This window comes from Penicillium coprophilum, assembly GCF_028826855.1.
Source record: "Penicillium coprophilum strain IBT 35676 chromosome Unknown utg000002l_segment0_segment1, whole genome shotgun sequence".
NCBI lineage: Eukaryota > Fungi > Ascomycota > Eurotiomycetes > Eurotiales > Aspergillaceae > Penicillium > Penicillium coprophilum.
Genome location: NW_026622722.1, coordinates 5,889,407 through 5,909,076, shown reverse-complemented (window position 1 = coordinate 5,909,076; position 19,670 = coordinate 5,889,407). Strand labels below are relative to the sequence as shown.

The 19,670-nt window shown below is 50.0% G+C and overlaps 7 protein-coding genes across 7 annotated transcripts; all 7 read left to right on the top strand.

Moving 5' to 3' along the window:
* Positions 1–133: 133 nt before the first annotated feature.
* On the top strand, positions 134–1,378 carry N7500_004303 (peptidylprolyl isomerase; the record flags this gene model as incomplete). Its single annotated transcript, XM_056675449.1, has 8 exons — positions 134–244; positions 307–384; positions 453–469; positions 531–634; positions 685–765; positions 818–881; positions 937–1,100; positions 1,191–1,378. 8 exons carry the CDS (start codon positions 134–136, stop codon positions 1,376–1,378), a joined length of 807 nt encoding a protein of 268 aa, XP_056535974.1.
* An 806-nt stretch (positions 1,379–2,184) lies between these two features.
* On the top strand, positions 2,185–4,293 carry N7500_004302 (DEAD/DEAH box helicase; the record flags this gene model as incomplete). Its single annotated transcript, XM_056675448.1, has 1 exon — positions 2,185–4,293. The coding sequence occupies one exon, from the start codon at positions 2,185–2,187 to the stop codon at positions 4,291–4,293; it is 2,109 nt and encodes a 702-aa protein (XP_056535973.1).
* A 1,519-nt stretch (positions 4,294–5,812) lies between these two features.
* On the top strand, positions 5,813–8,229 carry N7500_004301 (uncharacterized protein; the record flags this gene model as incomplete). The annotated part of the gene is made up of 4 exons (XM_056675447.1): positions 5,813–6,242; positions 6,308–6,847; positions 6,906–6,959; positions 7,025–8,229. The coding sequence occupies 4 exons, from the start codon at positions 5,813–5,815 to the stop codon at positions 8,227–8,229; spliced, it is 2,229 nt and encodes a 742-aa protein (XP_056535972.1).
* A 777-nt stretch (positions 8,230–9,006) lies between these two features.
* N7500_004300 (INSIG family protein) lies at positions 9,007–10,191 on the top strand (the record flags this gene model as incomplete). Its single annotated transcript, XM_056675446.1, has 2 exons — positions 9,007–9,741; positions 9,823–10,191. The coding sequence occupies 2 exons, from the start codon at positions 9,007–9,009 to the stop codon at positions 10,189–10,191; spliced, it is 1,104 nt and encodes a 367-aa protein (XP_056535971.1).
* Positions 10,192–10,968: 777 nt separating this feature from the next.
* Positions 10,969–12,982, top strand: N7500_004299 (phosphoribosylaminoimidazolecarboxamide formyltransferase/IMP cyclohydrolase; the record flags this gene model as incomplete). The annotated part of the gene is made up of 5 exons (XM_056675445.1): positions 10,969–10,987; positions 11,074–11,200; positions 11,289–12,598; positions 12,643–12,773; positions 12,827–12,982. 5 exons carry the CDS (start codon positions 10,969–10,971, stop codon positions 12,980–12,982), a joined length of 1,743 nt encoding a protein of 580 aa, XP_056535970.1.
* An 886-nt stretch (positions 12,983–13,868) lies between these two features.
* N7500_004298 (S53 family peptidase) lies at positions 13,869–16,257 on the top strand (the record flags this gene model as incomplete). The annotated part of the gene is made up of 8 exons (XM_056675444.1): positions 13,869–14,077; positions 14,141–14,404; positions 14,461–14,928; positions 14,984–15,101; positions 15,151–15,241; positions 15,299–15,930; positions 15,985–16,127; positions 16,185–16,257. 8 exons carry the CDS (start codon positions 13,869–13,871, stop codon positions 16,255–16,257), a joined length of 1,998 nt encoding a protein of 665 aa, XP_056535969.1.
* A 1,008-nt stretch (positions 16,258–17,265) lies between these two features.
* Positions 17,266–17,953, top strand: N7500_004297 (uncharacterized protein; the record flags this gene model as incomplete). Its single annotated transcript, XM_056675443.1, has 2 exons — positions 17,266–17,286; positions 17,348–17,953. The coding sequence occupies 2 exons, from the start codon at positions 17,266–17,268 to the stop codon at positions 17,951–17,953; spliced, it is 627 nt and encodes a 208-aa protein (XP_056535968.1).
* Positions 17,954–19,670: the final 1,717 nt, after the last annotated feature.

Sequence of the window (19,670 nt, the reverse complement as noted above, 5' to 3'; positions counted from 1 at the left end):
GTTTGGTGCCTGAATTTCACGGCACTAACCCGTCTATTCTCCGCACGCCATTGCAAGCTGGCCTTCTTCCCCTCCCAATTGCTTCATCTTCCCCTTTCACTGTATCCTATTAGAGCAGTGGCAATTAGCAAGCATGTTCTTCCGGAATCTTTTTGTTTCTCTTTTCTTGGTCTTCGCTGTCGGCTTTGCGCTGGTTCAAGCTGAAGAATCCAAGGAGCCTCGTGGTCCTAAGATTACTTCTAAGGTGATTGAGACTGATGATTTCATGTCGGTCTATATAAGTGCGATACTAATGTTTCATGACAGGTCTATTTTGATATTCAGCATGGAGATGAGCCGCTCGGTCGCATTGTGATGGGCTTGTACGGCAAGACCGTCCCTGAGGTTTGTTGAACTATATTCCCATGGAATAATGAGCAATTGGAAATCATTGCTGACATTGTCATCTGTAGACTGCTGAGAACTTCCGGTATGGTGAACTTGTTATATCAACCTCATTGTTTATCCTGCACACGCTAACCCACCTATAGCGCTCTGGCTACTGGCGAGAAGGGCTTTGGCTACCAGGACTCTACCTTCCACCGTGTTATCAAGGATTTCATGATTCAGGGTGGTGATTTCACCAAGGGCGATGGTTTGTGAACCTCTATTAGTATGTTAGATTGCATTATACTAAGTGTACAGGCACTGGCGGAAAGTCGATCTACGGCAACAAGTTCAAGGATGAGAATTTCAAGCTGCGTCACACCAAGAAGGGCCAACTGAGTAGGCATCTCAGTTCTTAGATCCAAACTCACAGACATCTAATTATTCCTAGGCATGGCCAACGCCGGAAAGGACACCAACGGCTCTCAGTTCTTTATCACCACCGCTGTCACCTCGTTCGTATTTCTTGCAGTGATTATTTTGACGCAATAACTAACCGAGACCACACAGTTGGCTCGATGGTCGCCATGTTGTCTTCGGAGAGGTCCTCGAGGGCTACGAGGTTGTCGACAAGATCCAAAACGTTCCCAAGGGTTCCGGCGACAAGCCCAAGCTGGCGGTTAAGATCGTAAAGAGCGGTGAGCTTGAGGTTAAGCCTGAGACCGAGGACAAAGGTAGCCGCGATGAGCTCTAGACAGGTGACTGTCTGCGCGATGTTTTCCCTGCTGCTGGTCGGAAGGGCTGATGATGTTGGATATCTTAAGAACTCGACCAACAGCCGGGTGTCACCGACAGGCTTCCCGAATCTCCCGATGCCCCCGAGGCCACCGTACCATCTTACTCTCTCCAGCCGGCCGTGATTTTTATCGTCCTCGTCGCCGTTGTGGGTATTTTGATTGCCCGTCGGCGAGGCCAGCAGCAACAGCAAGAGAAGGAACAATATGGTGCATAAGTGATGTTCAATCAATTAACCCTTGTTACTATTATTCTGGAATTTTCACCCTCCCCAAGCCCTGAGTTTAAATTTTTGACATCTAATCATCATAACTTGATAAATGTTACCTTGATCACGTAGGTGGTGATATAGTTTGGTGGACTGTGGGAAATCATCCAGTCAGATCAAAAGGGTTCGCGGGTGGGTCGCCTCTTGTCTTAGTCAGACAAGGCATCCAGACCGCCCGCGAGCAGCAACTGGCGAGTAGAAATTTCTTCAGTGGCGGTAAGTACTTGATAAATACTTGTATTAAGCGGGGCCTCGCACCATGAAGTTAGGTTCCTTTAGGGTACCTTCAATAGCCACACAGCGCCCCAACTCTCCAACTTTTGTTGCCTCCTTCCCACAGACTTCATCCACCCGTTCTCTTCTCTCTTGATTCAACCCCTCTCCATCATCCCTTTTTCACTACTCTCTCTTTTATTCTCTCTAGAGTTTTTAGATTCGGGAGATTGCATTTTCCATCTTCTCTGTGGTTTTTCTGAGCTTTTCTTGAGTGTCACTCGATCTTTTTTTTTTCTTATCGAGTCAAACAGAAAAGCGATTTGATCTTTTCACCGTCTCTCTCTTCTTACTAAAGGTACACTTTACGTGGATTTCTTATTCTCTGCAAGTATCTTTTCCAGATCACTTGCGCTTAATCTACGACAAACGAATATTTTCTGGTGAAGCAGAAAAAAAAAACTGTACACAACCCTTCGCCTGCTTCGGTCGACGTCAAGCAGCTTCTAACTCTTGCTCTGCAACAGACAATCACCGCAAAAATGGCCGACGGTTTGCAAATGGGAAACCTTTCCCTCAACGAGTCTCAGCACGCCCCCCAGGGTAACGCCCCTGTTGGCCGTGCTGCGTACATTCCTCCTCACCTTCGCCAGCGTGGTCCCGGTTCTGGTCCCGCCCCCGGCCCCGTCCCCAGCGCTAGCGCCGATGCTCCTCCCTCTGGACCTGGCTTCGGTGGTCCTCGGTACAGTACCCAAAAGACTGAATTTCATAAAGCGGAGACTGATTTTGTGCTTTCTAGTGACGCTGGTGGCAACTGGGCCAACGCCAACGCTCCTAACTTCAGCCCTCGTGGCCCCGCGAACGGTATGACCAGTTGGACCCCCGATGGAACACTCCGGCCCTTCAATCCCAATGCTTACGGAAACCCAGGATCCTCTTACGGTGGTGGCAGCAGCGGCGGCTACAGCGGTGGTGGTAGCTCCGCGCAAGGTCGTGGCTCCGGCGATGGCCAGTGGCGCGACGGCAAGCACGTTCCCGGTCCCGCCAACGCTCGCCTAGAGCGCGAGCTGTTCGGTGTTCCCAACGATCCCAGCAAGCAGCAAACTGGAATCAACTTCTCCAACTATGATGATATTCCCGTCGAGGCCTCCGGAAATGATGTCCCAGAGCCCGTTACCCAGTTCACTAACCCCCCTCTGGACGACCACCTGATTGCCAACATCAAGCTGGCCAGCTATGTTATTCCTACTCCCGTTCAGAAGTACTCGGTTCCCATCGTCATGAACGGCCGTGATCTTATGGCCTGTGCCCAGACCGGTTCCGGAAAGACTGGTGGTTTCCTTTTCCCTATTCTTTCTCAGGCTTTCCAGAACGGTCCTTCTGCTGCTCCTGTCCAGGGTGGTGGCGGTGGTCAGTTCAGCTACGGCCGCCAGCGCAAGGCTTACCCCACCTCCCTCATCCTTGCTCCCACTCGTGAATTGGTCTCTCAGATCTTCGAAGAGGCCCGTAAGTTCGCTTACCGTTCGTGGGTTCGCCCCTGTGTTGTGTACGGTGGTGCAGACATCGGTTCTCAGCTTCGTCAGATCGAGCGTGGTTGCGATCTCCTCGTCGCTACCCCCGGTCGCTTGGTTGATCTGATTGAGCGTGGCCGTATCTCCCTGGCTAACATCAAGTACCTCGTTCTTGACGAGGCTGATCGCATGCTGGACATGGGTTTCGAGCCTCAAATTCGCCGCATTGTCGAGGGTGAAGATATGCCCACTGTTGACAACCGCCAGACACTCATGTTCTCGGCCACATTCCCCCGCGATATCCAAATGCTTGCCCGCGATTTCCTCAAGGATTACATCTTCTTGTCCGTTGGTCGTGTCGGAAGTACTTCGGAGAACATCACCCAAAAGGTTGAGTACGTTGAAGATGCCGATAAGCGCTCTGTCCTGCTGGACATTCTCCACACCCACGGCAGCACTGGCCTCACTCTTATCTTCGTTGAGACTAAGCGCATGGCCGACTCGCTCTCCGATTTCCTTATCAACCAGCGTTTCCCTGCGACTGCCATTCACGGTGATCGTACCCAACGTGAGCGTGAGCGTGCTCTTGAGCTCTTCCGTAATGGTCGCTGCCCTATTCTGGTTGCCACTGCTGTTGCTGCTCGTGGTCTCGATATTCCTAACGTGACCCACGTCATCAACTACGATCTCCCTACTGACATTGATGACTACGTTCACCGCATTGGTCGTACTGGTCGTGCCGGTAACACCGGTATCGCCACTGCTTTCTTCAACCGTGGCAACCGTGGTGTTGTTCGTGATCTGCTTGAGCTTCTGAAGGAGGCACACCAGGAGGTTCCCGGTTTCCTGGAGAGCATCGCGCGCGAAGGTAGCGGATTCGGCAGTGGTCGTGGCCGTGGCGGTGGTGGCCGTGGCCGTGGCGCTGCTGCCACTCGTGATGTGCGTCGTATCCCTGGCGGTATGGGCGGTGGCTTCGGCGGTGCCGGCGGCTACGGTGGCTCTGGTGGTGCTGCCCCCTCCTACGGCGGTAGCGGCTATGGCGGTGCTGCTGCTCCTGCCTACGGCGGCGGTGGTGGTTACGGCGGCGGCGGTGGCTACGGCAACCCCTCCGGCTCCTCCGGCCCATCTTCCTGGTGGTAAATCAGTCGTGGTCTTTTGACGAGGCCCTTGGGTCTGATTGGCTCCCTTGCTTTATTTTCTTTTGTCTCTCGTTGACGGATACGATCAGATTGAGTCCCTGAGTTCTTTCCTACCTGTGCTATCTCTCAGGGATGGCTTTGTCATGACTGCACGACTTTCCTATGCTTGTTTCTAGATTCATATCTTCCCCGTTTGCGTATGTTTTAATCTGGTTTCCTTTGTTGTTCCTCTCGTGCCTCTTAGCCGTTCAATCCATGGCGTCTCCATATCGCCATGTCTGGACACGAGGTATTCGCGCAGTCCGGTCTTCTTTTCTTGCTCCTGGGAGACACCATTTCTCTCGGGCAACCTGTGATCGAACCTGCATGAACATCATAGAATGCGTTGTCTTTTTTTTCCTATGTCCGCTCTCGTCAGATACCCCTTATGTTCGAGCATCCCCACTGGGGACACGTTCGAGTGACGCGCGTGCGCCGAGCGGAGATTGATGACTTTTCATCATCTCGAAAAGTTTTCTTTTTCTCTTCGCATTCATCTTCTCGGTGTTGTTATGGCTGCATTCATCATGTGCAGCATAGACTTTTTACAGCGTCGGTATCTCATGGCGGACATTTGTTTCTGTTGCTGCCCTCGTGCGTTCTGCAGTCGATTTTCGAAAACAAAAACGTGCGCTTTCTTCCTCCGGGCTTTTTCGGATACTGGTTGTCTCACTTCACGGCGCGGCTATGTTTCGAAACAAAAAAAATAGTATCCTTTGCATTCTGTATGGCGTTGGCTTGACCTGCAACCGCATGTCCACTGCGTTCGGGTCCGTGGAGGCTAATTGTCTTCGAATGGGAGCACTTCGCTTCATTTCTTTGTCTACTCTGGTCATTTTTCTCGGACCTCAGGAGGATGCTGTCGTCGGAAGAATGGGGTATACTTACAGAATTTCCGGGGCCAATGGCCACGAGAAGGAAAGTTCTCTTATCCTATGCAATTTCGAAAATGTGTTTCCACTTAGATTGGTTCCGTAAACATATTCAATTGTAGGATTTCAAGAAGTATATATAATTACTGCTGTAAATGTATCTAGATCAATTGGTATTAAATGGTACTTTATCCAATCTAGGGCGCACACATACGATTAATATCGTTTTTGATTAGAAATGCACGATTAATTTCGTTAATGTATAAAACGGTACTTTGTTGAAATAGAGGTGCGTGGCATTAGCCGTCAGCATATATTAAACGCGTGCTTACAATGAAGGTCTGATACGGGTAGATATCACACCAGCTATACCTTCATAGGTTCGGTTCTGCTTTCTTCCTCGATTTTCCGGCTTTGGACTTCATTTTCCCTTTTCCCTTTTTTACTTGGCATTCCTTCTCACTTTTGTCCTTTCTCTTTGCGTTTCTTTTTTTCGCTCTACTTCTGCCTCTTTCATCGGCCGCCTCCTAGGGGGCATATTTACTTTACAACCTGCGATTCTCCCAGAATCTGATCGCGGACCTGCTATCGGTTCCAATAACCCCCAAAATGGCCGATTTCGAAAATAGCATGATGGACGAGTCCTTCGCGGCATCCGAAGCTGCGGATGAGTCTCACGGCATGACCGCCAGCGCGACGGTCGGTACGAGGCGGCAAGCGAACGGCACAATTGGCTCTGTCTACTCCGGCAACAAGATTCGACACCTGAAGAAAGATGATGGCATACCTTTATGGCGCAAAGATATCCAGTACCAATTCCTGAAGCTGGTCTTTGAGGACAAAACGCCTGTTTTTACGCGGTATCCTGACGGACAGAAGGGACTGGACTTCGCAGATGTCTACATCAATGCAATGGCCCGGAGCAGCAAGACCAGCAAGATTCTGAAGGATAAATTGCAGAATGACAAACCTGCAGCTATAAATATGGCTATGGTCTGTCTGCTGGTCAACTTTGGTCGCATGAACACCACCCTGAATTGTACGCCTGCAGCTATGCCCTAACACGACTTACCTCCTGCTAATTACTATTGTTTCGGCTTCTAGTCTTCCCCGAAATGCGTGCTCAGCTCCGAACCTACCACTCAATTCCTTCACTACAAGCGCATCAGGATTCCAATGCCTACAAGCAGCTCCAAGATGCTCCTCGTCTCAAGTCCATTCTCAAGGGCGCCTCAGAGGATGTAGACCAACCCAACACCCTGGAAAAGATTAAGCGACAAAATATACCCCGGACCAACCCAGTGAACTTGATTTTTGTTCTGGCGCAGTACGCTCCCAAAGTGTCGGAAACCCATTTCTTTCCCCCGCGAGACTTTTTCGACCTGGTCATGAGATCTACCCTGAGTAGCCAAAGTCGCGCTAGGGCGTTCCTGTGGCTTATGTGGTGGTATCTAGAAAGTGATTTCAGTCGCGAGGCTGCTCTGAACAATCCGTTTGGTCCGGGTGTGGAAGGCGAGGGTGCTGAGGGTCTGCCTTTGAAAGTACCTCCCTTTGATATCCTGACAGAGGAACAAGCCAGCGAAGAGAATTTGGACACACCCGAGGAACAGGAATACGGAGAGTCCAAAAGATTAGAACGCAAGCGTATGTGTCTAGATGTGATTAATGTTGAAAATGGGGGTTTAACTGACGTCTGTTGCAGGCATCCTGGAAGAAGAGGAACCATTACCGCGCATTCCCAAGCGACCCAAAAAAGGTGAGCGCAACATTTTGATAGCTATCATTATACACGAATTCAACACTAACATTTCCTATCTGCAGAATACGGCTTTGACGAAGAATCATTTGCAGGAGACTACTCTGGCATGGGAGGTCGTGGCTCTGCTATGTCCACCCCTCTCCACCCTTCTGCTAAACGTAGCTTGGATGACGATGAGGATGATATGACCCCTGGTCACTCTCGTCCACGTCCTAAACAGGCCAAGCGGGAGTCGTCACTTAATCGAGCCGTGGGCCAACAGCGACTCATCCTGAAAACAAGGATGGAGCATACTCCTGACGCTTCCCCCGCTCCTCCGGGCCCCAACCATCCGGTCCTTAACCGCTTTATTGCTGAGCCTTCGCTATCTTCAGCACCCACTATGCGTCGCATGCGGCCACTCACACAGCACCAGATAGCCGTTGAGCAAAATCGTCGACAGAGGATTGACTATCTGCTGGCTAAACGTAAATCAAACGCATATCGCGTTCTCCGTGCGAAACGAGAGAGCGAGATTCCATTCGCGCGCTACGGTCGCTTGCTTCAGGGTCTGCCCGAGGGCTATGACACAGACGACGAAGAAACATCGTGGGGTAAGGGCGGTCTCTTCCCGAACCCGGAAGAAGAGGATGATTTTGGAGAATGCGCAAGCGTCTTTCTCTCTGTAGTGCGAAAAGCTGCCCGCCGACTTGATCGCTGGGATTACACCGAAGCGAATGGTCCGAAAAAGGATCGAAAGAGGGAGCGCGAAGAGCGATACCAGGCCAAAGCGGCCTTGGAAGCTGATTTGCGAAGCTCCAACAACCGATCCCGGCCACGTCCTCGCCCTAGTGCTGCTGCTAAGCGCAAGTCTACGGGAATCACGGGCACTCCTGGCACTACCAAAAAAGCCACGGCTTCTCATGCCAAGGGCAGTCACGGCCATCCTGATGGTTTGGGTGCTGTGCCATCAGCTATGGGTACGCCAACCTGGGACCCGGAGCACGGACCTGATGACTACGTGGAGGGGGAGCTGGACGATCTCGACCGCGAACTTCTTGGCGAAGTGTCTGGCGAAGAAGATGATGGAGGTGCCCCTCTCCGAGCCGATGAGGAAGGGGATTTCTCTGACGACCAGGACGACGAAGATGACGTGGACGGTGACGAAAATTCCTCTACATATGAAGGCGTCAATGGTTACGCACGACATGAAGCCTCGTCCCCTGCCCCTAGAGGTCTAGCTGGCCCACGCGGGGAAGGGTATGGAGACGACGTGATGGAAGACTAATAGGGTTGGCGTTTTGTTTTTGAAATCTTGTGTATCACGATCTACTGTTTCTTTTGTCTCTGCTGTTAGGCGTATCATTCCCTTTCGGAATGGTTGTATTTTCAAGTCAATTTCATCCAAGCCCTTAACCTAAGTGGCTAGTATTACGGAGTACTTTGATGTGCACTGCATGTGATAATCCCCCTCTTTCTCCCCTTTTTATACATCTGTCCTCTTCCATATTGAATTGTTTCTTTACATAGCTCTACAATCTCAACCATTTAATACCTGCTCCAGAAATAAGAAAGTCCTCGATCGTACGAGTGACGGGTGTCCGGTTGCAGAGTGGATACAAAGCTGCAGAGTGGTGTGGTGGCCAACGGCACGGAGCGGATTCCTAAGGCACAAATCTGTTGACTTCATCTTTCGTACTCTTTTTCTTTCTCCCATCAATTAACCTCTCATTTAATCTTGAGATAAATAGCAAGGTTTACCCTTGCTGCCCAATTGCTCCGAGGAAGTTTATATCCCTCTTTTTCAGGTAAGCGTCATGTCCCGAGCTCCCCAATCTTTTTCTCCTTTCCCCATATTCCGCCTCTGACACATTACCAGATGCGCACAAAGCATCTTGTACAATATATTACAGCTCTACCTACGAGATAAGGATACCAATTACGTGAGACAAATAAAATCCAGAGTTTGCTTTTTGTTGCGACAAGCCGAAACTCTGTTCTATTTTCCCGAATCCAACAGAAGTCGAGCCTTGAAACAGACCCAGAACCCATTTACCCATCCATTATGACCGAACAACCTCGCATCTTGCGTCCACGCCCGAGACGACCATTCGAAATAACGCCCGCTTCCACGGAGTCATCCGGACCCCCGACACCCGCCGAGTCAACGGGCACCGAATACCTGAACCCGAACGCAGACACTACGTCGAACTCGACGGGCGTGAGCCGCACAGGATCGGTGATGAACCTGACCGCGTCGACGCTGTATGGGATCTACTCGCCCACGGCATTTGACGGGTTCCGCGACGAGTCCAGTCCCTGGGGCACGGAAGCTAATAGTCCAGCGGCAGAGTTCCCGCCCGAGCCCTTGCAGCGCGCAGCAGAGAAATCGGCCATCGAGCCACGACGGAAGGCGCTGCGCAGGACTCGGTCTCGGTTGAGTCACGGGTTGTTCCGAGGCGTGATCTTACCACAGGCGTTGAGCAGCGTGCTGCTCTTTGGCTTTGGTATTGCTTATGGAGTTATCACGATTCATCTCCATGATAACCATTGGATTACGCCTGTTAAGCTGGAGAATGTTCATTACTACGATTCGGGGCTCTACCTGGGCTTCTGGGGGTTAGCTGGTATGGCTCTGGGTAATCTGCTTCCTTGGTTGGATGGCTGGCGTGAGGACAAGCTTGAGAAGTCTGATCCGAAGCTTGCGAATACCGATGAGGAAGAGAACGAGGATCGCACCCCGTCTTGGGTTACTGTCGCTCGCAGTGTTGGAGCGTTTGTCGGAATTGCATTTGCTATGGTAAGTTGATCGGTCTTGTTTTTTTCACGTCTTCCTCTCTTTTTTACGGGACAATGCTGATATCTCGTTTTCTTTTTACAGCGAAAACTCCCTTGGCAATCTACTACACAAGCATCTTTGACACTCGCGCTCGCGAACCCTGTTCTCTGGTACCTGATTGACCGTACCACAACTGGCTTCGTCCTCTCGACCACCGTTGGCTTGTCCGGCATGGCAGCAGTTCTTGGTCTCAAGCCAGAGGTTGTGCCCGCGTCGACCGGCCCGTCATTCGGCGCTAGTCTTCTGAATGGAACAGGACTGGAGAATCTGCTGGGTGCAGGCATCACACAGGAAAGCATTGCGGTTGGCACTTGGATTGCCAGTGTCATTTTCTGCGCGTGCGTGTGCTTTGGAAACGTTGGCCGTCAGCTTAGCACCGGAGCTGGCGTCAGAAATGTCACGAAGCCATAAGGTTTGAAAAGCGCATGGGTTTTCTCGGTTTAGGGCTGAGGACTCGAGCTTCACTGGGGAACGGCCTAATACGAGGGCATGAAACGTTTTCATGTATATTGAAATAATTTATGGCTCTAATAAAGAATTGTATTAGAAATCAACTCGAAGTTGAGTTGCACGAGGTTTGATAATTAAAAAAGTAGGATATTTAAATATTCTCAAGGCTTACGATAATTACAAGCACGAATGAAGAGTAAATTTTCAATAATATTTGTTATTTTTGATCGGTATGTAGAATCAATCATTGCAATCCCTACTACATGACCGAAGTCAGCAGGCACTGCACCCAAGATCGACACCTTTGCCAGTTGGCACTTGGTCTCCATTCTCTATACGATTTCCGTACTTCATCAGACAAGTCTTCGTAGGAACGCTTTTTGAGTAGAATGTGAGTTTTGCGTTGTTCATGAAGAAGAAAAAAAGAAGGAGAAGACGGCGGCTGTGAGAAATCTCTTATATATCCCAAATCACGTGTCACGCTAAGACCTTCTGCATCATTCTGGTCTCCTATTGGCTGATCTCACAGTGGGGTGGTCGATCACGTAATGCAGCTTTTTGCTATCAAACCCCTCCGCCGTAATCGGTCCGACCCCGCGAGTCATCCAATTTCTGCTTTTCCTTCTGTTAGTCATTATACCCTCTTCACTTGGTATGTCATTGAATTACGCCTATTAGTTTCAATTGGTTGCATTTGGGAATTTTCTAACAGATCTAGTGTTGACCGTCGGATCCATCATGTCTCAACAAAAGTCCGGTATGTCTAGTTCCCCGGACTATGATATTATCTATTTCAAGCAGTTCAAGATCAATTCTAATATTTTTTTTCTTGACATTGAATAGCTATCATTTCCGTCTATGACAAGACTGGTTTGCTTGACCTGGCCAAGGGCCTGGTCAAGCAGGAAGTCCGTCTTCTCGCGTCTGGCGGTACTGCTAAGATGATTCGTGAGGCTGGATTCCCCGTCGAGTGAGTCACCTCTGTCGTCCATGATACAACAAAACAGAAGAAGTATCAGGGACCAATACACATCACAGACACTAACAATTGTTCCCAGGGATGTCTCCGCCATCACCCACGCCCCCGAGATGCTTGGTGGTCGTGTCAAGACCCTCCACCCCGCCGTGCACGGTGGTATCCTCGCCCGTGATATCGAGTCTGACGAGAAGGATCTCGCCGAGCAGAAGATCTCCAAGGTCGATTATGTCGTCTGCAACTTGTACCCCTTCAAGGAGACCGTCGCCAAGGTCAACGTCACCATCGATGAGGCCGTGGAGGAGATCGATATTGGTGGAGTGACTCTGCTCCGCGCTGCGGCCAAGAACCACAAGCGTGTGACCATCCTGTCAGACCCCCGCGATTACTCCGACTTCCTCAAGGAGCTCGAGGCCGGCGAGATCAACGACGCTAGCCGCAAGCAGTACGCCCTCAAGGCGTTCGAGCAGACTGCCGATTACGACTCTGCTATCTCAGGCTTCTTCCGCAAGGAGTATGCCGGCAACGGTCTGCAGCAGATCTCGCTGCGCTACGGTACCAACCCCCACCAGAAGCCCGCCTCTGCCTACATGGCTCAGGGCCAGCTGCCCTTCAAGGTCCTCAACGGATCTCCTGGCTACGTTAACTTGCTCGATGCCCTGAACGCCTGGCCCCTGGTCAAGGAACTCAAGCAAGCCCTTGGCTTCCCCGCCGCTGCCAGCTTCAAGCACGTTTCCCCCGCCGGTGCCGCTATCGGTGTGCCCCTGAACGAGAAGGAGCGCAAGGTGTACATGGTTGATGATATCAAGGATATCGAAACCTCCGGTCTGGCTCAGGCTTACGCCCGTGCCCGTGGTGCCGACCGCATGTCCAGCTTCGGTGACATTCTAGCCCTCAGTGACATCGTCGATGTCCCCACAGCCAAGATCATCTCACGTGAGGTGTCCGACGGTGTCATCGCCGCCGGCTACGAGCCCGAGGCTCTGGCCATCCTCTCCAAGAAGAAGGGCGGCAAGTACCTTGTCCTCCAGATGGACGAGGATTACACCCCCGCCCCCGAGGAAACCCGCACCCTGTACGGTGTCCAGCTGACCCAGCACCGCAACGATGTTGTCATCTCCCCCAGCAAGACCTTCAACACCGTCATCACCCCCAAGAACACCACCTCCCTTCCTGAGGCTGCTCTCCGTGATCTGACTGTCGCCACCATTGCCCTCAAGTACACTCAGTCCAACTCCGTCTGCTACGCCCTGAACGGCCAGATCATCGGCCTGGGCGCTGGCCAGCAGAGCCGTATCCACTGCACCCGTCTAGCCGGTGACAAGGCTGACAACTGGTGGATGCGCTTCCACGACCGCGTCATCGGCATCAAGTGGAAGCAAGGCACCAAGCGTGCTGACAAGTCCAACGCCATCGATTTGCTCTGCTCGGGTCAGACCCCCGTACCGATGCCGAGACTGCCGAGTACGAGCGTGTCTTCGAGGAGGTCCCCGCTCCTTTCACCCAGGAGGAGCGTGAGTCTTGGCTCGAGAAGCTCAGCGAGGTCGCTGTCTCATCCGATGCCTTCGTAAGTAATCCACTATCCTCTCTTCCTTGATAAATACTAATAGTCTTCCCTAGTTCCCCTTCATCGACAATGTCTTCCGTGCCGCTCGCTCAGGCGTCAAGTACATTGCCGCTCCCACTGGCAGCCAGAATGATACCCCGGTCTTCGAGACTGCTGAGAAGCTGGGCATCACCTTCATCGAGCAGGGCACCCGTCTCTTCCACCACTAGATTGCTCCAGTGGTTGTCGTTTTTCGGTGTCTTTCCCCTATTCCCCTTTACCTTCTCGTAAAAAAAAAAAGATGCCATCTATGTGTTTTCCACTGTGATGGATATTCGATATGATGATGATGTCAGGTTTTTCCTTTATGATTTAGATAAAATTATACACATATTTTGAGTAGCATCTTAAATCTCCAATCCCTCCATACCCCAATGATTACCGAGAAATGTCCCTTTTGGTTTCCCTCCGACCTCTCGGCCTACTAATGTGCCGCATTTAGGGTTCAAGACTGGTGCTTGTTTTCCTTCTCATTCACGAAAGATCCTAAGTCTGAACAAATTTTACATACTCCCCAATTGGATCTCTCAACATCTCGCCATGTTCAGCCCAAAATGGGCCGTTGTCACATCGATGGATTTTGTGATGGATTTCCCCGTCGGAGTTCCGCTGTGACGAGGGGGTACACATCAAACTAGCGGCCTCCTGAGATAACAAAACCAAGCAAAGACCAAGCAAAGACCAAGCAATGACCCACAGCATTGGCATAATAAGCTACGGAAATTACGATGGTTGCCTTCCGTATCAGCCAGACTTACCGACTGTGCTCTTGAGCTATTCCACACAGAGATATCCAAGTCAACATCCCCGCCACTAGGAAGATTGAGCTCTAGTGTCGGACGTTGAGCCCGGACTTATTGCCTCAACGCCATGCAGATACTACGGACTATGTCCAATCAGGTTTGTTCGACTTAATTGGTGTTTTTTTCGCCATCGCAGATGGGGAAATTAGGGTTACAATCATACCATTGTTAGCTGCCCCCGCGTGTATATCAAGGGGGAAATCCCCCCCAGCAGGGATGACCGGGAATTATCACATCTCTAGTGCTTCTCGAGATGTTCGTACGTCAGGTTTGCGTTGCTCTGGCGATCGCTGCTCTTTCTGGAGCCGTTCCTGCACCAGTGAAGCATGTTTTGCATGAAAAGCGAAGCGAGCATGTAGATTGGGTGAAAGGTGAGCGCATCAAGCGCGATTCCGTGCTGCCTGTGCGCATTGGTCTTACTCAGAATAATTTGGAGAAGGGTGAGGAGTATCTCATGGCTGTGTAAGTTGTTGATATGTGTTCGAGAGTTCATGGTCTGCGTCCCAGTCACTAATACTTGTACAGTTCTGACCCGAGCTCTCCCAAATATGGGCAGTACTGGTCTGCAGAGGAAGTTCATGATATGTTCGCTCCTTCAGAGGATACTGTTCACACTGTTCGTCGGTGGCTTGAATCCTCTGGCATTCATGAGTCCCGAATTGTACACTCCGACAACAAAGGATGGTTGGCTTTTGATGCCTATGTACAGGAAGTAGAGGATTTGTTCAAGGCCGAGTTCTATGAACATGAACACGCCAGCACTTCCAGCATGAAGATTGGCTGCGAGGAGTAAGTCTTCTTGCTGTTTTCTGAATTACTTTGGACTCTTTCACTAACAATACTAGATATCATGTCCCCGAGCATATCCAGGCGCACATTGACTATATTACTCCTGGAGTCAAGCTTAGCCCCATCGTCAAGAAGAGTACCAAGCAGAAGCGAATGTCACACTTGGTCCAATTCAAGGGCTCAGTGGAAGCCGATGACATTTTCAAATCCGCTGTTATCTCCGAGAAGGCGAAGTCACTTCCTGCGGACCTCCAGAAATGCGGAAGTGAGATGACGCCGGCCTGCATCAAGGCTTTGTACAATATCCCAGATGCTACCAAGGCACACAAGGGCAACTCGCTTGGTCTCTACGAGCAGGGTGACTACTTTGCCAAGTCGGATCTCGATCTTTACTATAAAGCATATGCTCCTTGGGTTCCCCAGGGCACTTACCCCATTCCTGCCTTGATTGATGGAGCCAACTTCTCGGTGCCCGATTACAGCCCTATGAACCAGGGTGAATCGGACATTGACATCGACATGGCGTGAGTCCAACTTTCCTTTACTGGCTGTTTCTCTGTTCTTTGCTAACGACGCCAGTTATTCGCTTATCTACCCCCAGTCCGTGACTCTTTACCAGGTTGATGACCAGCTTTATGAACCTGAAGAGGTTGCGACCACCAACCTGTTCAACACTTTCCTTGACGCTCTCGATGGTGTAAGTCATATTATCTTGGAGATCAAATGTACATTGCTAATAAGCCCAGTCTTACTGCACGTACAGTGCCTTCGGTGAAACGGGTAACAACCCTGATATCGATCCAGTCTATCCCAACCCGCGCCCTGGTGGTTACAAAGGTAAGGTACCCTTTTCGCCAACCAGACTGATCTGCTCGCTCACACAAAACAAAACAGGCAAGCTTCAATGCGGTGTATACAAGCCTACAAGCGTCATCAGCGCCTCCTACGGACAAGCCGAAGCCGATCTCCCCGTCGCTTACACCAAGCGCCAATGCACTGAGTTCCTGAAGCTCGGCCTGCAGGGTCACTCCATTCTCTTCGCCTCTGGCGACTATGGCGTCGCCTCCTTCCACGGCGACGGATCCGCAAATGGATGCTTGGGACCCGAGGGAAAGATCTTCAACCCCCAGTATCCCTCTAACTGTCCCTACGTGACCTCTGTCGGAGGCACCATGCTCTACGCCGACCAGACAGTCGAGGATGCTGAGAGCGTCATGCACGCTAACTTGGGTGGCACTGCCGCTAACTTCAGCAGTGCAGGCGGCTTCTCCAACTACTTCCCGCAGCCTCTGTACCAGAGAAGGGCTGTAGAGAAGTACTTTAAGACTGCCCAGCTTTCTTACCCGCATTACTCTGAGTTGGAGGTCGACTTTAACAAGACAAAGGGTCTCTTCAACCGCATTGGCCGTGCTTATCCCGATGTGGCGGCTAACGGCGCCATGTTCCCTGCTTACACCGGTGGAGCCTTGCATCACTTCTACGGCTCTAGCTTGGCATCGCCACTGTTTGCTTCGGTCCTGACTTTGGTAAGTCGAGACTTGGGATTGCTTTGTTTACTGTACTAACGGATCTTCTGGTAGATTAACGAGGAACGTCTTGCCAAAGGCAAGGGCCCTATTGGCTTCGTAAACCCCGTGCTTTATGCACACCCCGAGGTCCTTAATGATATTACCAACGGCACCAGTGCTGGATGTAATTCGGATGGCTTCAGTGCTATTCCAGGGTGAGTTCACACAATCTTCTACTTTCGCTGTGGGATTTTTACTGACATGCCATGCAGATGGGACCCGGCTACCGGTTTGGGCACACCTAACTATCCCAAGTTGAAGAAGCTTTTCTTGTCTCTGCCTTAAATGAATACGGGTGGAGTTTGTGTGCCTAGGCAGACTTGTATACCAGGTCTTATCAAGATCGCCTTGCTAACATCAAGTATTGAGTCACTCTCAGAAGCTGTTACAGTTCTCTTTATCTCTCGTGTTCATATTGCGCTTCTTTTATTGTAGATCTATATTCAATGCGAGATGATTTTCTACAGTAATCTTGGATCACAAATCACAAGTGCACAATGAGACGCTTGAAGGGATTGTTTGTATAGTCCTATCTCTCTCCTTTAGACAGATGCCCCCAGGATCCTTAGACAAATTAAGCTCACTTCTGAAAGAAATGCTCCCATTGGCATTATAGACGACTGTGATTTTTGACAAAACCTGTTGTGTCGCACTTGTTCGCCAAATACAGACATGCCACCATACTCATGATTTCAGAACAGTTGTAAGGGTATAGATTTTTCATTATTTTCACAATGACAAGGCTTGTCAGAAATCATAGAGTCCCGTGTTATCATGTGTTTGTGCCATAATGCCCCAACTATTGGACTGCCACCTTGGTCCCCCAGCTAGCTAGAGCCAGTTGCCATTTTGATTGAATTCATATTCTCTGAGTAATATGTCACTTTGCTCTTATCTATCGAGTCGGCCTGATTTACTATTACTTATGCTTAGCTTTGCTCCTTTGTGGTTGAAAATCGAGGCGATGGGTGGCCGCCTTTGAACTATACGCCAGGGTGGTCCGTGCGCGAAGATTTGTATAGCTTCAAAAGATCTATAAATTCGGGATATAAATTTGCAAACAACCCCGTTTCTCCTCGTCGCGGTCTTCAATTGACCGTAAATTGCGTGTAGCTACATCAGGCAGGCGCGAATGACTGAATTGCCATTGAAAATGATACCCAGGCGGTAGCATAGAAACGGCAAAGTTGCTGAGCGCTCCTGCTCCAGACTTCGATCGGAGAGTAATATGTAAACAGAACTTCGACTTACCACAGCTACATACACCTGCGCAAGCTCTTAAGCACCGTGGCCATGTATCCCACTGAGCTTCCTGTGAGTTCAAAGCTTTCAAAATTGAAGCTTGGAAGAGTGATTAACAAGAGTACACACATAGATCAGCGATGCACCCATCGATCGCGGAGCAACCCCGGGTTCCCCAGCAACCGACACCTACCAGCTGTTCCTGGCCCTCTACCATCGAGGCGAGCTCTCTCTTGGCGACTACCGAAAGCGCCTCGGCTTCTCAGCCTACCACTGGTCGATTCTCGTCTTTGATACGAAACACCATCGCTACCACGCCTACGACGTGACCGATGGATCCTCCCCGGACCCAATTATTCGACGTGACCTCAATCCCGACTTCCAATGGACCTACCGCGTCAAGAACAACGTTCATCCGGAGTCGTGCGACTCTCTTCTGATCAGAATGGCAATTGGCGAAGTCAGCGATGGAATCGGTCCGGAGACTATCAAGATGCTCCTTCAGTCTGTTCAGTTGCCGGTTAAGAGTGCTTATCCTCCCCAAAACTGCGTCAACTGGATCAGGGCTGTTCTGCACAAGCTTCGATTCCATGGATATGCCCGAGACTTGCACAGCATTGAGATGACTATTGATCGTGCTCTTGCTTATGCTGATCTTCGTATGTCGGATCCGGACAATTCAGTCGCCCTTGTCGATCACCTTGGGAATGAGATGGTGCAAGCTAGTTGCTTGAAGTGAGATACCTTGAAGGAATGTGGGATGTGTCTAGCTGTGGATCTTGAAGCAATATGTCTTGCTGCTGAATCTTGAAGGGTTGTTTCTTGCTGGAGTCTCTGGTGTCGGTGCCTTGGGCGTTACTTGACTATCAGCTGTTTGTTAATTTGAACGTGACGAATTTTCTCTTGAATCGATTCTCTTTCAGGGTTTCTTTTCCATCTTGATTTCCTGTTGACGGTGCGAGACGATCCACTACGGCTGGATATATATTACCGAAACGATCACGTGGCGTAAGTTTTTTTACATAACAATAGATGGGCAACTCTACACAAGACAAAGAGGCTAGAGATTGATGTAGTGATTGATCTTGCCTGGAAATTTGGGTTCTAGCTTTGATTTCAGCCCAACAGCTGCTTGTTTGATGTTTCATTCCGTTCATTGACGTGCAGTGCTCGTTTGCTTGCATGCTGAGCATTAAGAGGGTCACATGCTGTAGATAATGTATCAGATAACTACAGAGCAGCTAGCTACAAGGTATATATATTCAGCAGCTGACCGCTCAATTTGGGTGAATCTCAACAAATCTCCGTGGGCGCAACTTCAACACATAGCACATTCCAACGACCGAAACTCAAAAAAGCCTCGATGTTAACATATGAGTCACGAGGAACCTTGCATCAGAGTCAGTAATAGCGAATCCGGACGAGTTCATCCGACCAGCCCCGTAGACATGTGCCGCATAGCCAGCAATCCACATCTAACCTCGATCTAGCTATGAACTAAGCCCGGAAACCGCGAAGTTCCGAGATGGGGTCTTTCGCACATGTCGATCACCCGTAAGTGATAGGGCAGTGATAGCCGATATGAAGAAAGCAGGGTCTCACGTGGATAACACAGCATAAAGTGTGTGCACGATCCTCGGAACTCGGAACGGAGTTTGTCTGACTTTGGACGGATGGACTTAATGCCGAAGGTCGGAGGAATCTGTGTGAGCTACTTCCTAAATGGGTAAGGGAGGCATTGGTCAGAGCTGATGCATAGTTGCATAGTTTTATGTTTATGTTTCGGCGAGTTATTATTAATATGAAGAGTGCATAAACTATGTACTGATACGGTGATACCTAGGTCATCAGCCTCAAGAGACACCTCGCCTCTTTCGGACAGCAGAGAATAATCTTTTGTCGTCTATTCTTCCTCAAGATTAGCTCATCATGCAATGAACTGTTCATGTTTCTACCCGATCAGGCAATTGAGATTCCACCCAAAGCGGTATTTTCGCAATCCCCACCCCCAGATATTGAAGCTCTCGGCCAATAGTCAACTTGGCCGAAGCAAAAGTCCTGATGTCATACCTGTCAAGTGCGGTGGATATCGGAAGATTAACAGCCAAAAGCCGAGGATCCAATGTCGATTATTGGGCGTTCACTAAAGTGCCCGACAACCAGTCATGGCGTTGTTGGCCGATGACTATTGCATTATTTATCTCCGCCTAGACCCTGAATTCTAAATCCAATTGTTCTGGACTGTGGCTGGATCTTGCCATTGACCTCATCGTTTCCTAATTAGGTTATTTTCTCATACTGATTTGATATGGAAGATAGAAGATTGTAGAATATCTTCGACTGCAAGAGAAGCCTGAATAGTCAGCCTAATAGTCATCAATCAGTTGAGACATTTCGTATTCGGTAAGGCTACGAAGTGGAGATTTAATGTTTCGAAACGGTAAGCCCTGCGAGGG